Source organism: Mustelus asterias, chromosome 8 (assembly GCF_964213995.1).
Source record: "Mustelus asterias chromosome 8, sMusAst1.hap1.1, whole genome shotgun sequence".
Taxonomy (NCBI): Eukaryota; Metazoa; Chordata; class Chondrichthyes; order Carcharhiniformes; family Triakidae; genus Mustelus; species Mustelus asterias.
The window spans coordinates 92,859,434-92,880,687 of record NC_135808.1 but is presented as its reverse complement, the minus strand read 5'-3'; the positions used below and the strand labels follow the sequence as shown (position 1 = coordinate 92,880,687).

Sequence of the window (21,254 nt, the reverse complement as noted above, 5' to 3'; positions counted from 1 at the left end):
CATGAATGTTTATCACTTTTTTGTAGCTGGTACCTTCTGGCGTAATCTAGTGCCAAAGCCCAGCTCCCTATCAGCTCTGCTATAATTCATTCTCAGCATTTGGAAGTGATCTGGTTCCAGGTGATTTATTAAATTACTTTTTATTGTGCTACTCCTAACTTGTCCATCTGTTCCGCAGCTCCTAACTCACAATCTGTCTGTAGTTTGCAGAAAGACAAACTGTCAAGGCTTGTTCATGCACCAACACTTGACAATTCTCTTTCGGATTAGATTAATACCAGTTGTGACAGATTTTAAAGCTTGAAAAGAGATGCAAAAAAAAAAAAATCTTATTAGAGCTTGTTGGAGCACTGATCAATTTTGACAGACACAGGCTGGGCGCCGGAGATAGAGCATAATTCATTTCACAAAAAAGGAGGATACAAAGAGTGCGCAGAATATGCTTTTGGAAATTTCAAAGGAAGCCACATCAAAATGTTTAAAAGATTAAGGAATAATCCTGTTATCAACAATTAGGGTGGGCTTGCGCACTGGCCATAAAGAAGGATGGGTATTGCTATTCGTGGGCTAGTAGAACAATGTCTAAAAAACACCAACAGATGATGGATGCAAATGATTAACAAAATGACTACCCTTGGCACAGACATTTGAATTTAAAGTGAAAACCTTTTCATCAGGATTGATTGGGATAATTACACTAAAAATGAGACTTCCTAACAGATGCCGTTATCTGCTATGGTGGAATTAAGCCCTTTCTCATTTAAACTCTTGTTTTCCCACAGATTTTTTGTCAGCAATGGGATGACAGTTAAAAACAGCACCATGGAGTTTAACATTGAGCGCACTGACCGTATCCGGCCCACGTTAGTCAATAATAAAGGTCTTCAGTTACCAGATGGGGCCATGTTGGTCATCTCTCCTGATAATCTTCAACTCTCAGATCCAGACACTCCCCTGATAAACCTAACCTACATTATTATCCAGCCTCCTCAGTATGGCAACCTGTACCTGAAAGGAAATGTTCTTTCCCAAGACCACTTCACACAGCTGAATGTGAATAATTTGGACATTTCATACAAACACAATGCTGGGCCCTCTGCGCTTGACCACTTTACATTCATAGCTTCTGATCGAACCAATCATGGGTTTCTAGTCAATGGCCAGATGACAGAGGAGCCTGTTATATTCAGCATACAGGTACGTGGATATTATCTGTACAAAGACTGACTTAAATAAGAAGTAAGCAAGATAGTGTTGTAATTTATAATTGAAATATTCTGAAGGCACTTATTAAAATAAATGACCAAAATTAGCCGTAGCTGATAAGAACAAATTGGTCTTGAAGTAATCAAACCCTTACATGTCATAAATTACATCAAACACTTTTCTAAATGCAGTACACTCAGTCACTACTTCAATTGTTTTAAAGTGTTTTAGATAAGTAAAATTAGATTTTGCTTCTTTGACTATATTTTGTATTAATACTTTAATTATTTACCCACTCCAAAACCAACCCCTCTGAACATCTTACTTCTACTTAATAGATTTTAACTATAGTTATTTTGGGGAGTGTTATGAATGCTTTTACTGAACCCAATGCCTCCAACATCTTTCTATGTTTGAACACAGCATTGACTAAATCTCAAATAATACGAGATTAATTTAATTTCAAAAGTTCTTTAAATTTAAAAGCTAAATTTTTAGCCAAATTTGTTTTGATTTGTTCAGTCTGTTTATAAATGAAAAAATATTGGTATGTAGTTTGAAGAAATTTATTTTAGAGGAATTTCTTTTTAATGGGGTCTAGGAACAAAAACTGGGCAAGGGGAAGTTGATGAGAATTGTTTTTATACAGTGAGTTATTTTAATCTAGAATACACTTCCCAAAAGGTGGAAGTAGGTGAAATCGTAATTTCCAAAAGGGAATTGCACTTTTTGTTTTGAAAATAATTTTTTTTTTCAGTTTGACAGTCCAAAGATGTGCAGATTAGGTTGATTGGCCATGCTAAATTGTCACTTAGTGTCAGGGAGTTGCAGGGATAGGGCCTAGGTGGGATTGTTGTCAGTGCAGGCTTGATGGGCCGAATGGTCTCCTTCTGCACTGTAGGGATTCTATGATTCTTTGGCTACAAGGAGAGACCAGTGGAGTGGAAACTAATACGAAAAATCTTCCAAAGAGCTAACACAGACATGATGGGATGAATGGCCTTCTTCTGTGTTGATTTAAGGCTAAAATATCAAAATGTGTCAGTGCGGCACCTATTACCATTATTTTACCACTCTTTGCAAGCACAATCAAAATATCCCTTCACACATACTCACACGCAAGCATTAGTTTGTGCAGCAGCAGTTGAAACTTAGCAGCATTATTTCAATCCAAATATATATTAGTATTTGTCCAAGTATTAATTTTTGTTACAACTTCTACTAAGAAGACTTGATCACTTTTTGAATGTACAATTTGGTGACGAATGACATATTCATTATAAACTAATTAAGCAATGATATTTTCAAGATATATAACATTATTTTTTCTGAGTTGCATTCTGCTTTTTTGTTGAATTACAGTTCTTTGTTTTTTTTAGTTTTTAAAGCTAAAAACCATCATTGCTTATTTTTTAAAAATATGTTCAGATGTCAGAAGATGTAACAAAATCAAATTCCCAGCGTACATCACAGAATTAATGGTGTTCAGTGTTCATAGGTCATTATAGTTAAAATTTTAGCATTCTACTAATGTATAGTTGCATTCATTTCAATCTTTAGTATTTAATAGAGCTATTTCAGTGCAGAAACACGTAATATTCAATAGAGGAAGTTAATTTACTATTTGTTTTAACACCTTTTTATTTTAGGTTGTTTGTGAACTTGCTTAATTAATGACATCATCCTTTGGGATCACTAGTATGCCATAATAAAGGCTTTTAATGTAAATTAATAGGCAGTGCCCATTAAACCGTGAATCACACATAAATAATTACTGCTTTAACATTCCAATAAATTAACTCCTTGAGTACCACATTGCACCAGTATTTTGTGGCACATTGAAATAATGCAATTCCCCTTTCTTCAATAAATATAGTGCAAAAAAGTCTATAAACATCTCGAAGTCTGCTTTACAGTATTTGCTGTTGAAGCCACTTTAAAGTGATTCGCCCTGCATTGACCCTACTTGTAGACCGGTAAGCGGCTGCTTCATTTACAGGAGAATGGGAAGGTTCTTGTGCCCATTTCCCTGCCTTGTCAAGACCCCATAAAATCCCTCTCCACTCGCCCCAGCTCACTGCAAAGGGACCTGGGTGAATTTTTTAAAGTTTGCAGACTGCTTAATTGGTAGGCCCCATTTGCACCAAGAAAGAAGAAACTCTTTTGAACCAGGGATATGGGAACTCTGAGCATGACTCTCTGTCACAGCCCTAGATGACAGGTGGGATTTTACCTCACTGATGCCTCACTCGTCCCAAAACCTGTAAAATCCTGCCCGAGGTCAACAGACCTTTCCATTGTTCGCCCCTCACTCGCTCCGATTCCCATGGCGGGCAGGGTGATAAAATTCCAACCAATGTTTCTGCAAGTCATATAGAAGTTCTGACCTTTCCCTGACCTCCTGGAATAAATTGGCCCTTTATACATTTATGAGAAACTGAAGTGAATGGCCTATGTCCAATCGTGCAGGCTATTACTAATATTAAAAAGAATAGCAGATAAAGGGAGCCTTGGGATTAAAAGTAATGATGTACAGTAGTTACACTACTGGACCAAAAATCCAGAGGCTGGACTGATAGTCTGGAGAACATGAATTCAAATCCTCCCATAACAATCAAGAATTTCAAAAATCTGAGATAAAAACTGATATCAGTAAAAGTGACCATAAAACTGTCAGAATGCTGTTCAACTCAACGGGTTCACTTACGTTTTGTTATGGAATGAAACTTCTCACATTCTTATGTGACTCAAGTTCTTGATTGACTCTTCACTGACCTACTACTCAATGATATCAAAATGTTGACTCACCTCAACTGCCTTATGGCAACCAGGGATGGACATTAAATGCCAGTGACAGTCATATCCTGAGAACAAATGAAAAAAAAACAGTAAGAGAAAAGGAACATTTGAAGGGTGCAAGGGGTTTTGAGATGCTGGGAAAAAAATGGATTTCAGTACGATGGACAACGCAGTGCAGAACAAGGAAGGGGGAAAAGCATGAAAGATAACTTATCTTGAGCACAGGAATACAAGAGAGGAAATTCAGAGTAGTAATAAAAACAGAAAATGCTGGAAAATCTCAGCAGGTCTGACAGTATCCATGGAGAGAGAATAGAGCCAATGTAACGGGTCTCCACAGATGTTGTAAGACCTGATGAGATTTTCCAGCATTTTCTGTTTTTGCTTCAGATTCCAGCATCCGCAGTATTTAGCCTTTATTTCACAACAGTAATGATATATTAGCACATGGTTACAGAAAAGAAAGATTGAAACAGAGCTGGAGGATTGTGTGTTGAAGGTAAGAGATGGGTGATTAATCATAGGACAAACCAAACCCCATTTCTATTGTCCACAGTACACTGGTTAATTTGTTTTTGTAATTATAACCTCACGAACCGGGGCCTCTTATTTGAATAACCTCAAGGCTAAATCTATTAACTGAGCCAAATAAATTAAAAGATACACATTAACATAAATAGAATGTTATCTATAAGTGGGAAGAAGTAAGTAGGTAATAAAGGATATTAAAGAGGACTTAACCCACATCCACTAAAAATAAAAAGAAAGGATTGCCAACAAATATGCAAATAGTTAATTAAATACTAAATAGTAATTACAATATAAATCTTGTTGCAGAATAAAATTGCAATTTGTGATTAGGCCTATACTGAAGAATATGCTTGAATTAAAGTGAAGATATGTGTTTATTTTGCATCATTTTCTTTCACTCAATCGTCATTCAACTATAACGTTCAACCCTGCATTATTAAATCATTTCTGTGGGATGACAGACACATGCAGCACTAATACGAAATGCTAGAATTATGTAAATAACTGTATGTCACAGACCTACATAGCTACAACAATGATTAAATACATTTTTATCTCATTTAACAGCACTTCCTCACATAATAAACCTAAAAGTTAGTGACTGGAAAAACAAGTTGGTTTCCTGTTCACAGGATGTCTGTTTAGTACCTACATGGGTTAATTAGGCAGGTGCTGATGCGGACTGAATCTGAGAGACATTTTTGGCAAAGCTTCAAAAGTGGATGTTCTGGAATAAATTAACTTTGCAGTTCTCAAGAGCTCCAATTCCAAGGTTGCACATTGCACATTGTAAATTTGAATTGGTTTAACTCAATGAAGGTGTCTATCAGTACGTGCTTCCAACAATCATTCCAATAAGCACTTTTCTGAATTCTCTGAATAAACACTTCTCAATGTTTCCTTTTATACTTTTCTCCCTATTTTACTGAAGGCACTCACATATGCTAGAATATGATTCCACAAGCGCTGACAGCTCTCTAGTGCCAAGTGGCCACTTGCTCAAACAGGAAGGGAGGAATTTTACCTAACTTACTGGGCGCGAAACACACAGGATTAGGGAGAATGCCATTGGCTTCATTAGAGAGTAAAATCGGTGCTATAAAACTAATATTGCATCTGATCTGGTCAGTCTTTTGATAGTCCCCTAAGCAGGCTATTCTACTAATGGCGGTGAGGAATGCATCACAGCCAAAAACACTCCTGCCTCCCCACCAGCCTTGCATCTGAGATCTCCAAATACATATTTCCAGCTGATTTTTCTTCCCTGGCCTGAAGATCTGTGCCTTCATGTCACTCATCTGGCCTGAAGTCCAGGGGAGAAGAAACAGCCAGTAGCTTCTATCCCTGATCCCACCAAAATGTTTTTCAGAAATATCCTTTTATTTCAGAATGTGTATAAAATCCTTCGAAAATTGAATTCCTGCTGATGTGATTGACTGAATATCCTTGTCTTCTTTAAAAAAGACCCAAAAGCAGTTTGTGATCAGAAACAAAGGTATCGTGCCTGTCATTCAAATACTGGTTGAATTTCTTCAAACCAAAAGCTATTAATAATCCTGCTTTCTCAATTTGTGAGTATTCTTTTTCGGCTTCTGAGATGGTTCTCGAGACATACTCTGTTGGCCTTTCAGATCCGTCATCTAACTCATGGGACAACACTGACCAATGCTGGATGGAGAGGCATTGCAAGTTAACACTAATCCCTTAGACGGGTTGAAATGCACCAATAAACCCAATGAATGCAGCAACTTCTTCACTCTGTTAAAAGCTCCTTTCTGAGGTATAGAACATAGAACATAGAACAGTACAGCACAGAACAGGCCCTTCGGCCCACGATGTTGTGCCGACCTTCATCTGAAACCAAGATCAAGCTATCCCACTCCCTATCATCCTGGTGTGCTCCATGTGCCTATCCAATAACCGCTTAAATGTTTCTAAAGTGTCTGACTCCACTATCACTGCAGGCAGTCCATTCCACACCCCAACCACTCTCTGCATAAAGAACCTACCGCTGATATCCGTCCTGTATCTCCCACCACGAACCCTATAGTTATGCCCCCTTGTAATAGCTCCATCCACCCGAGGAAATAGTCTTTGAACATTCACTCTATCTATCCCCTTCATCATTTTATACACCTCTATTAAGTCTCCCCTCAGCCTCCTCCGCTCCAGAGAGAACAGCCCTAGCTCCCTCAACCTTTCCTCATATGACCTACCCTCCAAACCAGGCAGCATCCTGGTAAATCTCCTCTGCACTCTTTCCAGCACTTCCACATCCTTCTTATAGTGAGGTGACCAGAACTGCACACAATATTCCAAATGTGGTCTCACCAAGGTCCTGTACAGTTGCAGCATAACCCCACGGCTCTTAAACTCCAACCCCCTGTTAATAAAAGCTAACACACTATAGGCCTTCTTCACAGCTCTATCCACTTGACTGGCAACCTTTAGAGATTTGTGGATATGGACCCCGAACCCCGTATCTTCCAGAACCAATGCTGGTGCTTCTTTAGCAACATACGTAAGGGGGCCAATAATGTCAACAAATTTGGTAGAAAACATCCATTGCAATTCACCATTCCTAAGAATGACTTCAGTTCAGATGTACCTCTGGGGCTAATGCCTCCTTTGTTGCTCTGACCTTGTCTTTCATGGGGTGTAATCCTTGTGCATCTTCAGAATACACCAGATTGACTACCTCAGTGGTTTTGAAAGTACATTTCTCCTTCTTCAGACAAACTTCAACCTCTTGCAATCTCTTTAGCATCTCATCTAAGTTAGCTAGGTTCTCAGCTTCTATCGATCCAGTTATTAAAACATCATCCCATTATACCACAACTTGTGGCAGTCCTTGCAATAGACTTTCCACTGTTCTCTGGAAAATAGCACATGCTGACAACACTCCAAAGGACAGGCGCATAAACTGAAACAACTCTTGTTTATAACCTCGGGAAGCGTCCTCTAATTCAAGTTGCTGATATGTGTGGCTCATATCCAGTTTCCCATAAGATTGACCTGCTGCCACTTTGTATATATGTCTTCAATTTTCAGGATTGGATACTTATTTAACTTGGCAGCCTGATTGGCTGGTAATTTGTAGGCTCCAGAGATGCAGACGGTATTGTCAGGCTTTATCACAGGGACTATGGTTGCTGCCCACTCCACAAATTAAACCAGATGGATAATACCCAATTCTTCCAGTCTCTTCAATTCCATGTCCAACTTCCCTTGCAAGGCATATGGTGCTGGTCTTGCCCTAAAGAAATGAGGGGTTGCCTCTGGATCTACCTAGACCTTCACCTAGCGGCCCTTTATTTTATCTAACTCATTGCAAAAAACATTCTCATACTTCTTAGTTAACTCAGGCAGTTCCCCATTCCTGAATTTGGAAGATCTCCATCCAGCTTAACACGATTACCTTAAGTCAATCACAGGTCAAAAATTTGGCCCTTGACCTGCCACTGTTATTACTGGGAGCTGAGCGGACTGCTGCTGTTAGCTGACAGGTATGTGGTAGTACCATTTAAGTTGATGGATTCTCCTGTGTAAATTGTTAGTTTTGATGCGGTACCCTGCAAACTCAATGGCTGGACTCTATCTTGTAAATATTAAAATATGTGTTCTCCTATCACCATGGTGGAGACTCCAGTATCAATTTCCACCTTTAAGGTCTTATTGTTTACCAAAAGCATCACAGTGATGGGGGCTACCTTGCACACTTTCACATTGAACAATGAGTGAATATTTAAATCCTTAGCATTGGTTTCTTCCGTATCATGCACTTGAGATGCATTACTAACTCTGTTACTGGGTACACTAGACTTAAGTGACCTTTCCAGTGGCAGAAAAAAAACCTTTCGCCTCTTAATACCTGCAGGCTTCAATGGAGTGATTACCCCTGCACCAGGGGTAATCCTCTGGCCCTTGTAAATCTTCTCGCTCTATTCATGGATGCATTTGTCTCCCATTTTAAAATTATATCTTCATCTTTGGCACCACTGCTGGCTGCAGATTCCCACCCTAACTGGTGAACTGTGCTATTTTACATGCTCTGAATTTCCTGCTCCCCATCACCAGCTATCTCCAACACCTTCTTAAAATTTATATCTGCCTCTGCTAATAGTTTCCTTTGGATGGCCTCATTATTTACCCCGCAGTCTCACAGCATATCGTTGAGAAATGCTCCGAAGTTGCAGTGCTCTGAGATCTGCCTTAACTTGGTAACGTATATTGAAATAGTTTCCCTGGGGTTCTCCCAGTTGAGTTAAACTTAAATTGCTGCAATATTACTGATGGCTTCGGGTGGGAGCATATTTTCATCAATTCAACTATCCCAGTGAATGATGTGGAGTTGGGTGCGATGGAGAATGTGAGGCTGCATATTAAATAGTAGGCCTGGGTCCTACAGATGCTCAGAAGGATTGTCTTTCTCTTCCCCTTCTCCTGTATTCTATTGACCGGGAAATAGTAGCTCAAACGTTCAATGTATTGTATCTAATCCTCCATGGAGGCGTCAAAAGGATCCATCCATCCAAATAGGAGCAGATCTGCAAACACATTTGCAATTTGAACTGAACTTCAACATGACTTTATACTAACGACCTTGGAACTTTTGTTCTTTTATCCTCACACCAATGTAATAATTCCACTTCACCAATTAGGTAAATAACAACTGCAATGTTTATTTTCATATAACTATAATACAAAGGCCTCATGGCTGCCAGTCAGCTCCCGAGAAAGTTCTGGAACAGAAACCCAAACTCAACAAGGTGAGCCACCATCCTTCTCCCTGATTCATTCCCTGTGTCATGTGACCCTTATTCTGCAGATGGATCCTTAAAGGGACAATCACCACAGTGATGAAGCATGTCTGGATAGTTACACAGACCATTTCCTCAAGGTTCTTCTTCACAACACAGTGCTCTGTATATGTGAACTCTTAAAGTGGGAGGAGGGTCTTTTCGGGTGAATCGATTTAAAGGGACACCCTTTATGAGTCATGAGTAAACTGCATTATAACCGTGTTTGCTCCCTGACACATGGGTCTTATAACATTGAGATCCCAGCAAGTTCGCGAACTATAGTAAAGTCTGTGCTGAAGGCCAACTCAAGCCAACCAAGTTGAGGGGTGGAGAGTTTAGGGAGGGAAGGAGGCAGGGGTTAACTTCCAGGGGTTGAGAGGGTGACAACAATATACCAGTTTAGAATCTTGAGGGTTTCTTTTTAGTGGTTTATTTGTTTGTGGGATGAGGATGAAGGCCAGCATTTGTTGCAACTGAGTGGCTTGATAGGCCATTACAGAGGGCAATTAAGAGTTAACTATATTGCTGTGGGTCTGAGGTCACATGTAGGCCAGGATGGCAGATTTTCTTCCCGAAAGGACATTGGTGAACCAGATGTTTTTTCCAGGCATTAATGATAACTGTAGTCAGGTCACCATTACAGAGACTAGCTTTGAATCTCTGATTTATGAATTGAATTTAAATTCCATCAACTGATGAGGTGGGACTTGAAAGCATGTCACCTGAACCTCTGGATTACCCAGAGGCTGGCTCTCAGTAGCAACATTACCATTATGCACCGTCTCCTGGTCCCAGGTAGATGCAGTAAGAGTTTTAACAACACCAGGTTAAAGTCCAACAGGTTTATTTGGTAGCAAATGCCATTAGCTTTCAGAGCGCTGCTCCTTCGTCCTTCATGACGAAGGAGCAGTGCTCCGAAAGCTAATGGCATTTGCTACCAAATAAACCTGTTGGACTTTAACCTGGTGTTGTTAAAACTCTTACTGTGTTTACCCCAGTCCAACGCCGGCATCTCCACATCCCAGGTAGATGGTCATGGCAACCGACTCAAGAACAGCTTCTTCCCATCAGACTTTTGAATGGATCTACCTGATATTAAGTTGATCTTTCTCTACAACCCAGCTATGACTGTAACACTACATTCTGCATCCTTGCATTGGTTAGCACTGCTGCCTCACAGTGCCAGGGACCTGGGTTCGATTCCAGGCTTGTGTCACTGTCTGTGCGGAATCTGTACCTTCCCCCCCACTGTCAGTCTGGGTTTCCTCCGGGTGCTCCAGTTTCTTCCCACAGTCCGAAAGACGTGCTGGTTAGGAGCATTGGCCATACTAAATTCTCCATCAGTGTACTCGAACAGGTGCCGGAGTGTGGTGACTAGGGGATTTTCACAGTAACTTCATTGCTGTGTTAATGTAAGCCTACTTGTTACACTAATAAATAAACTTTAAACTTTCTCCCCTATGTACTCAATGAACAGTATGCTTTGTCTGTATAGCGCACAAGAAACAATACTTACCACTGAATACCAATACATGTCACAATATTAAATCAAATCAAATCAAAGATAACGGGAAGGGTGGTACATCTATGAATGTGTCTCAAGGGTGATGGAGGGAAGCCCAACAGTATTTTGGGGAGGGAATGTGGACATGGCTTTTATTACCCCAGTTAACGATGCAGTCTTCATGCACATGGAGCATGAATGAGAAGAGAACTCATCTGTTGTTCTCCAGAACGGGCTTCATCATGGTGAGGTGGGGGAAGTCAGTGGTAGGCTGATGCTAGCTATAGGGCTTCACATTGGCTGAAATGCTCAAGGCTGGAGAAACAACTTCAGAGAAAACGCTGACTAGGTGGATTGTTGCAATTTATCCCCAGATCACCTCAGGCATACTTGGTGCTGGCTCCAAGCAACCCTGTACTTCAACTGGCTATAGTCCAGCTTTAGAGAAAGTAGCGGGGGCGTCCACTTCCTGTCTGCCTACTATGACATTCCTTGTGCGTACATATCTAATGAGCTGACAGGAACGAGATTGCACGTGGCTAGCTGTCCCGCCCCCTAGCAGAAATTGCTCTCACACTGCCCCCACCTCCCAATTTATACTCCAGACTGGAAGATTGGACCTAATGTTATGGACTGGATGTTGCATCAAACATGCCCAGTTCACAGTAACACAAAGTGAAAAAAATGAATGCGATGCTACAATTCTCCACAGTTGGTTTCTGACCTTAGCCTGGGACACACCAGAAAAAAGGTGGAGCATTTAGGAAATTCGAGGATGTTCCTCTCATTAGTGCCTAGCTATACAATAATCTGGAAAAGTTTTCTCATGTATCCATTACGCTGGTGAGAAAATGAAAGTAAAAGATCTGGAAAAATAAAATGTTAGACTGCACATCACATCATTTTCAGTATTATACATGAAGTAATGACAGTAATTGAGATTTGAGCAACTAAACATTATCCACTTACCAACCAGTCAACTGGTTTAAGTGGACAATAAGAGATAACTTTGTCTTCTCCTCTGCCAGATGGATTACTGAGAGATGGAGAGATGAAACTATTAAAGAATATCAACCTCAATTTTCGCACTACACGCCATAAAAATATTCATGGCTATTCCTTAGAACTGGGCCATTTCCATTTGCTGATGGTTACTAATTCCTGCAATGAGCTGCAATTAAAATCTAGTCTGCTTTGCAGTTCCGCAATGTTGTGCTATATTAAATTGGCCCCAGAAGAATATTTTGGTCCTTCAAAATACTTTGAGACATTTTTAGCTTCATCCCCGTGAAGGGAGCATGTAATATATTTCATCTCAGGAATGTGAGGGACTGTAGTTCTCAGTACTCTCTGGAGCATGGTGGGAGTGTTTGTCAATGATTTCTTTGGCATTTCTTAGCTCAGGTTGGCAACTTAAAACAAAGAGCAATCTAATTAACGCACGAGATAAACTTTATTTTCTCCATCACTTCTACTTTTGTATTGGATTCCATATTATTTTAATCTTAATTTCTATTGATGAGCTTGTCCAGTACAAAAGCAAAAACTGCAGATGCTGGAAATCTGAAATAAAAACTGAAAATGCTAAACAACTTGAAGTGAAGAGGGGAGGTTGAGTGGGGGTGAAGGGAAGATGTGTTACCTCATGCTAGAGTTGGCGGAACTGGTGGAGGATGAGGTTACTTAAAACTTATCTTTTTAGGCTTCCTTCTTGCTCCAGGCCATTTCATTGCAAGCCACAAAACATAGAGACTCATAACCAAGCACAGTTCTCTGCTCGCAGTATGAGCCACATGCGTCAGTAGTTGAAGGTAAGCTGCAGGAAACCATTACCTATGTAACAGTCAACCTCCTTAATCTTTAGCCTAAAAAATGAACTCCAAAATTGAACACTTACACGAGTATATATGGTACTAATTCATTGACACAATGAAAAATAATACTGTCCGTTGTCCCCCCCCCTCCCCCACCCACCTCCCCCACCCCCAACCCTCGCCAGCCACTGGACATAAGAAGGTCTTGGAATCAGGGAACCGATGGGCCAAATGGTTTCCTCCTGTGTCATAAATGTTCTAAGGTTAATTAGATTCCATTGGATTATAAACGTTTAACAGATTCCTTGTTTCCTACGATACCTTTTTCTTACTTTTAAGGCAAACAAAATATTGGCAAAAAGTGTGCAATGCAACAAAAGGTCATTTGAGAATGAAATTATATCAATCTGATTAACAATTTCTGAAGGTGTAGACCATTGACGAAGACTCTCACACAAAAATAATATGCATTTCTAATTACACACAGTACACTAATTGCAGGTGGAGCATTTAGACAAGGCTTCTCCCTATATCCTCATCAATCAAAGCCCAACTATAATTGACAATCTGAGAGATGGACGTTTTGGTATCTACATCACTGCCCGGAACTTAAAAGCCTCAGATGTGGACAGTAAAGATGAGGAGCTGATTTACACAATTCTCCGTCCACCTTACTATGGATATTTGGAAAGTACAACCACAGGTACTCAATTAATTGGTACAAACATGAAAATCAAAGCAGTGACTTTCTAAAAAATTACGAAACGATTGTACAGTATTGTTTACAAGTAGCAATGCAGTCAGATGTTTTGTATTAATGTGATATCATACATTCAATTGTCTATTTGATAATTATCTTCTTTACAAACACATTATTATCTTAGTATGATAGAGATGGAAAACGTTAGTGTGACTAGGTTAGACTTCTGGATTCGTGCATGTAAATCAGGTAGACCCCATCAGTAAAGGTAGGTGCAGTGCCATGATGTAGATCTTTTCCCACTTGTTCTCCTGTCATTTCAGGAAGCCTTCACCTATCATCCCAACTCCCATGTTTGAGTGATTCCATAGAAAAATGATGAAAATTAAATTTCTATTATTTTCAATACATTTGCTTAGATTAATTTCCTCTCCCCTATAAAGGAACTCTTACGTGTTTTATAAGGATGCACAAAGAACTTCACAACATTCTCTGCAAAACCACTGCGGAATTGGTCCTACACTCATTCCAATATGATTTGCATTGTTCTTCATATTGAAATGTGAATTTCACCTAGTTTAGGTAGATTACTATAGGCCACTGTACTAAAATGTTGGTTACAGATCTCTTACACCTCACAGTGAGTTGGAAGAGATCAAGCAAAAGTTTCTGCATGGCACTGAATAGGCAGCCTTTTGGCTCAGATCAAACATTAGATCAAGCCCAAGATGGGGTTCAAGGCCTTATCTTGTCAGCTTGGATCTTGTTTGTCTCCCTTCTGGGAACCAATTTTGGATTCAGTTGGATTCACAAATAATATGTTAATAAATGTTACTAATATCTCTTGCTTCAGTAATGGTGAAGATTAATTGTTTTGATGCGGAAGGGTTTATTTTATTGCAGGTGGATACATTCAAGGCACATTTACCCAGATAGAGGTGGACAGACGTACAATTCGCTACATCATCAATCCCTCCATAGAAGTGACATCTGACAGTTTTGAGTTCAAAGTATCTGACACTGCAGGAAACTCCAATGCACCAAAAATGTATGTTTGTAGAATGTCCAGTCTTCCAAACATTCTTCAGGGCAATCCCAGGCTTTTGATGTTTCAGGCAAACGAAGCATGAAAAAATAGTTACAAAGTGGAATTTGTTTCTTTCCCAGATGTGTTGCCTTCAAGTGATTCTGATCTGTTTCTGTTTCCTCAAGGGGCACTATTTTATGTTAGGTGCGCAGTGGTGGTATATCTGGAAGCATGCATCTCATTTCCAGAGTGTGTAGAGCAGTGAGGTCTTCACACCTCTGTGGTTAGTTATCTGCTGAGAGTGTGCAGTCATGAGAATGGGAGATCTGATGCAGCAGTAGATATAAAAGGTATCATCAAGCTTAAAGGGACACGTATGATTTCAGCGGTGGAGGTTTGCAGCAGGAAACATTAAATGAATTCTGTGAAACGGTTAGAATTTTGAAGGCCCAGGGAGTAATGCTGAGCTGGGTGCAGCAAAGGGAATTGGTCATGTTGAGGTCAGGGGACTCTCTTTTCAGACACTGTTGCTTGGAAAGAGGTATCATGAACAAAAAAGTCATAAGTGCAGATGAAGCAAAACTTAATAGTCGCCATAGTCAATGCACCCTTAATGCATCTGCTTCAAACGTAATGAATGGCGTGGCTGCAAAAGACACTTTCACCTCACCTCTTGACTTTGGGTGCATGTTGAACATTTGATAATGCCTTTCTCACATAATAGAAACACAGCCACTACTCATGCTTGACACACCTAGCTTCCAAGGAAATTGGATCTTCTGGTTCCCAAGTGTTTGAAATAATAACATTTTTGGGCTGGAAATGCTGGAACTCCATTGAGTGTATTTCTTACAGCTGGTGAACTGCTGTATTGTTGCATGGTACTTGACTGCAGTGCAGCAGTAAATATGGCACCCCGGGTGTACATTCAGATCACAATTAGTTCCAAGCTCTTCAAAAATAATATATATATATTGTAACAACATAATATACCCCTTTCTTTCAAAAAGTACTGGGGGTGATTCTCCCGAAAGTGCTGAATTGGTGGGAAAACTGTTCTAGATCACGACTGTTTTTTTCAGTGCAACTTTAGACCTGAATCTCCGCACTCTGTGCAATGCAGAGGTCACAATCCTGAATCTCATTAAAAACCTAGGGGGGCAGGGCCTATTCACGCTGGAATCTGACAGTTCTGGAACTCTGCACATGCGCAGTAGCCCCGATCTGTCAGACTCCCCATTTGATGGCCAGCTCAATCGCTGGCCCACCGGGACCCCTGCAGTGCTGCCCCTCCAACCTCCCCACGGTCCAATTGCGGCCCCCACGACAATTTCCGGGCCAACCCTGACCCCCCGACCTCCCCCCCCATCGAGCACCCCGATGTCCAGCCCACCCCTCCAGCAGTGGCGATCCCCTCACCCTGGCAGACCCTCCCCATTGACCCCCCCAGGGTCAGACTCCCCCCCCCCGCCCCCCACCTCCGGGAGGCAGGCCGCCCCTGGCAGAGCACCCCCCTAGCCCGCCCCAATCGCTGCCCTCCCTCCATGCCAGACAGATCCCAATGCAGAGTAGCAGTGGGACCCCGCAACCCCACCAATCTCCCCTAGGCTCCGCCCGCAATAGACCCTGCCCCTGACGCCCAATGGGCAGTGCCAAGGTACCCCCTGGGCATGGGCACCTTGCCCCTTGGGCAGTGCCAGGGGCACAGGCTGGCACTGCCAGGGTGCCCATGCTCAGGGGGTACTACCCCCCGCACCCAACCCCCTAGGGGGCCTCGATTGCCACCCCTTCATTCAGGCGGGGTCTCCCGCTAGTTCCCCAAACGTGGGTTGCTACTCTAAACCCTGCCAGAATGAAGTACTCCTGGCAGGATGGGAGGTGCTATTGGGCCCGGCAAGTTCTGTGCTGGGCCTGATAATCAAATGTAAAATATATTTAAAATACATTAAAAAAAGATTAAAATCACTTATCTCTCTTCCCGCCAGTTTCCAGCACGGTCTCGACTGTGACTGTTCACCGGCTCTGGAAGATGTGCATGCGTCGTGGCTGACACGCAATTTTCTGGACCGAACCCACCAGAAAAGTTGCGGGTCGCGATGGGAGAATCGGGCCCATTGTTCCTGTATCTGTTCCAATCATTACCTTTTTTACGCTATGCCTTACCTAAAGAAGATTAATAATTGATTTTTATAATTAAACTGAACAGTTTTAGAGCCTTTGCCATGTTTCCCTTTCTCAAAAACATCAGCCACTGTATTGCTAAAATGTTGTACTTCTTCTTCTGAGCTAAAGCTGCACACCGTAGTTGGTCTTTGGCTTCTCCTCAAGCGCTTCTTCATGAATCTGCAGCTTATGTTTCCATTCCAACACGTGCATCTTCCTTCCATTAGTTTTTCAGCTTCCTGCTGTGCCCACTCTGCTTGGCTTCTTACATTTTCGTATTTCCTCTTTCAAACTCTCCAGCATTTCTTGCAGTTCGTTATTGGCCTCCAGTGAATCATCCTCCCACTGTGATATAATGTCAAACTGATCTTCAGTTCACCAAGTTGCTGTCTGAAGTCAGCACTATTATTCTTTTCTTTTTCGTGCTCTTCTATTTAAAACATGTGCCGCTGAAACTTTGAGCTGAGGTTCAGGAGTTCCCTCTTGGATGCCTCCTCTGCTCACAGTGCAGCCAGCAGTTTCTCTTCCACATGCTTCCCTGCAGCTTGCCATGTTGGCCGGAATTCTCTGGCCGTTCATGCCCCACCACCGCTGCAAGCGAGGTCGGAGAATTTGGCACTCGGTCAAATCTCCGTTCACTGCAGTGGGACCAGAGAATCCCCGCCTTATCTCCTCCTCAGCCTTCAACCTTTCCAGGTCAATAACTTTATTCTTTAGTTCTAACTTTTGGAGTGTTGTAAGTTTTTGGAAATCTATTTCCTCAGCTCCCTGAACTTTCTGAATTAGCTTTCTTTCCTTTACAGTCAAGAGTTTTTGTGTTTTTCAAAATTAGCCTTGAGAGTTTAAATATCTGACTTCAACCCGTCTATTTAGCTTTGTATGTTATCTATCGAAACAATGGAATTTTCTTCTTCTTCGGCAGACCGTCAGGGTTGAGGATGATTTGCTTCCATGTTAAAAATGAGTTGTCAGGTGACTAAGGAGTCCGATGCATGATCTACAGTCTCTGTCATAGGTGGGGCAGACAGAGATTGGAGAAGAAGGTGGAAAGGGTGCCACGTGCTCCTTTTACATCAACGCTTGTCTTTAGCTTGCTCTCGGTGATGAAACTCAAGGTGTTCAGCTTCTTCTCAGATGCTTTTCTTCCACTTCGTGTGGTCTTGGGCCAGGGATTCCCAGGTGCCTGTGGGGATGTTGCACTTTTTCAAGGAGACTTTGAGAGGATCCGTGAAACGTTTCCACTGCCCTCCTGAGACTGGCTTACCCGTGTCGAAGCTCCAAGAAGCTTGTTTCGGGAGCCTCCTGTCAGGCATGTAGAGAATGTGGCCAGCCCAGCAGACCTGAACGAATGTGATCAATACTTCAATGCTGGGGATGTTAGCCTGAGCGAGAACACTGACACTCGTGTCTCTCCTGCCAATGGATTTACAGGATCTTGCGGTGGTATCCTCCAAGGTTTTGAGGTGCCTGCTGTACATAGCCTTTACACCATATAGGAGGGCAAACATCACATGCCATGAATTTACCCAATATGTAGGCTCTGTGACTTTGGCAATCACTTTCTTGCTTCTGATTGGAAGTCGCTTTTAAATGTGTGTACTGTCATTAGTCCTAATTGCTGCCTCCTTCTTCTGCTGAGATAAGATGCAGCTCTTCACAACTACTCAGCCTCTGGATGGCAGGAACATCTATCTCAGCGATGTGGAACATACCGTTAACGTCTTTTCCTCTGTGTGTCCCTCGGATTTGAGTTGTTCCGAGCTGTTGAATCTAAGTTCATTCTTTTGCTGTCAGCACGACATTGCTCGGTTTCAGAGCATCTTTCCTTGGATAACCATTTTCTTTCAATTTTCAGGCAAAATCGTCTGGTATAGACCGAATGGGATGATGTTACTTTATGGTCTGGTATTGATCTTCAGCTTCAGATTTGTATTTGTCGACTTGTTTCTCATCCGTCCCCTGATCAGAATGGTTGTGTGAATTGCTTTTCTGTGGGAAGTGTCATATCCAGACAGTTTATGCAATTCGCTCTGTTCTCTTTTCACAGGTGTTGTCAGGCCTGCTGAGATTTTCCAGCATTTTCTATTTTTATTTCATAAAATTATACAGTTCCCATTTACTGTTTTCTCAAATTGTCATCATCTTCCAGAGTGTGGGTGTTTTGCTTTCTTTTCCTTTAGCTCTGTGGCTAATTCTACCTGTAGCTCTGACTCTGAAAGCTCATTTCTCATCTTCATTCCTTGTTCTGCACACCTCTAACCAGCGTTCGGCCTTTGCACAACCTCTACAATTTGATCTGTAAGCATGACATTTTTTTCTGTCTGTGAACACATGTAGTCGCCCACGGCCCCTGTACATCTTTCTCCCTATTAGGCGTACATTCCTTTGTGGCTTTTTCACTGCCTCAACCCTGCTGCCTTTCTTTTGCCTTAACTGTAGACTAGCCATTTACATAGTCAGCATTTATGTCTTGTCTACTCCTGGCAGTGTCTATATCCTGCAAAATTGTGAGCTTGTGGTTTTCAATCAAATTTTGTTTGTACTTCAGGGTATGCAGAGCCCCAAATGAGATGATCTCTCAGCCTTTCATCTATTCCCTTGAATGTACATTTCCTGACTGCATTCTTCAATCACTTGAGGGGATTCACTTCTTCAGTTCACTCTAGGGGATTTTCACAGTAACTTCATTGAATGTTAATGTAAACCTATTTGTGACACTAATAAATAAACGTTGAAACTTTAACCTCAATCTTGTTAAATTAAACAAATTTCTCCTGCCCACAGAAGGATATAACTGACCCTTTCCTTTTCACTATTGCCTTTTAGAAAACTGTTAGACATCAGTTTGCACTTTTGTTTAAACTTCTCAAATGCCTCCACAACCTCACCAGCTTCCCAAATTCATTATGGGCTGCAGCTGAACTTTCATTGCTGCAACAGTAGCCATTTCCTTTTCACACTATTCACTCCATTTTATTTTTGCAATCTCTCTTTGGGCGCTAATTCAGATTGATTTTTCTCAAACCTAATTTGACATTTGGAATGTTTGAGTCCTTACTTGTTGGCCGTCCACTGTCGCCATGTTCTGTCTGCTGGTTCCCAAGAGTTTGAAACAATCACACTTTCAGATTCAAAATGCTGGAACTTCGTTGAGTGCATTCCATACAACACCCTGGCCGGAATTCTCTGGCCATTCAGTCCCCACCGCCACTGCCAGAGAGGACAGAGAATTTGATGCTCAGCCAAATCTCCCTTCACTGCTGCGGGATGGGAGAATCCCGTTGGCATGAACAGCCAGAGAGTTCCACTCCCTGTGTTGCTGTTGTCCTGATACGTTGTTGCTTAGCCTGTTTGCAGTGCAGCAGTAAATGTGACACCCTGGGTGTACATTTACACAACTCGTCCCCAGACCCTAACAAATAATGTCACAATATGACGGAAACTTTAAATGCAGAGTTGAATGGTCCTACCTTCAATCTCATAGATCCAGTGTAGAGAGTAGTTAGAAAGCCAATCCAAACCTAGTGCACAGTAGGTGTAAAGCCTCTTCCCAAGGTTTCCTGCCTTTGCTCTCCAGATAAAATCTCTTTGGCTTAGACAGATCAGGATTCAATGTAGGACATTCTTGGTTTGAATGGTTCTGCTCTGCGTGGGCACTGCATTTGCTCATCGTGCTGTTGAAGAACAATGAAATTGCTTTCTTTGATTGCCGTATTAGAAAGGGAACTATAATCCGAACATTACTGTCTGTGCTAAGCTCACAGCAGCAGTCTGACTGGAATGCTATGAAACAACAATTTACTGAGTCTTGATTAGCCCTCATGTCCCATCTGTCCATTTGGTGAACACTTCAGAATTACTGTATGGTGAGTTTTATAGCTCGAGTGCTGTGGTGCTCCAGATGTGTATCAGACTGATTAAACTTGTTATTGTTGGCAGATATCCTCAGTAGCCAGTGAGTGCTCCATATTCCAAAGTTAATGCATTACATGTACATTATTATTCCGAGCTTCCACTACTGTACTGCTTTGGCTTTGTGCATGAAGCTTGTCTAATTGGTGGAGGGTAAGGGCTAGAAAATCACTATGTAGGTGAAAATTAATGGGAGGTGGCAAAATCTCTTCAAGCTCTAAAAGGCATTTAACCCATTGACAGCCAGCGATGAGAAAGGAGCGCCAAACAAAAATGAATTGAAAGACAACCCGATACGCAGACATGAAACAAACCCTTGCAAGTAAATGAGAGAGACTAGAATCTCACCCATGTTTCATGGGTGGCAACGTGGCTTTGTGTGCTGCTTGTTGAGGATGTATATATGTGCTTAGTGGTATTCACTCCACAGGAAAGCACAGCAGTAAGGAATATGGGTGAGAGACAGTGGTAGCGTTGAAGCAATGAGAAATTAGCAATGCTGTTTCCAGATGTCCCAGATGTCAACGTGTGAGCAGCAAAGGTTCTGCTTTTCCTAAATCTGCAATTTAATGGCCATGGTGGTGGCCCTTTCCATTGACTGAAAAGCTGGTAGAAACGCCGCCAGGGCCACTTAAGTCAAGCTGACAGGGTTAAATGCCTATCAAGCAGTCAGCCACCTGTCACCAGCTTTCCCAGGCATTTGATGGCTGGCAGCTCCTCAAAGCCAGCTTCACCACCAGCAGCAATGGCCACAGTGGGATTGCTAGAGGCCGAAGCTGCAACCAGTGATGGAAGC

At 41.7% G+C, this 21,254-nt stretch overlaps 1 protein-coding gene across 1 annotated transcript in view; it reads left to right on the top strand.

Annotated features, from left to right (window-relative positions):
• Positions 1 to 21,254, top strand: part of frem1b (Fras1 related extracellular matrix 1b) — a 229,439-nt gene that overhangs the window by 176,939 nt on the left and 31,246 nt on the right. Inside the window, exons 25-27 of the mRNA XM_078219385.1 lie at positions 783 to 1,197; positions 13,158 to 13,359; positions 14,260 to 14,404. Coding sequence (XP_078075511.1) covers positions 783 to 1,197; positions 13,158 to 13,359; positions 14,260 to 14,404 — 762 coding nt within the window. The remainder of the gene's footprint in view (positions 1 to 782; positions 1,198 to 13,157; positions 13,360 to 14,259; positions 14,405 to 21,254) is intronic.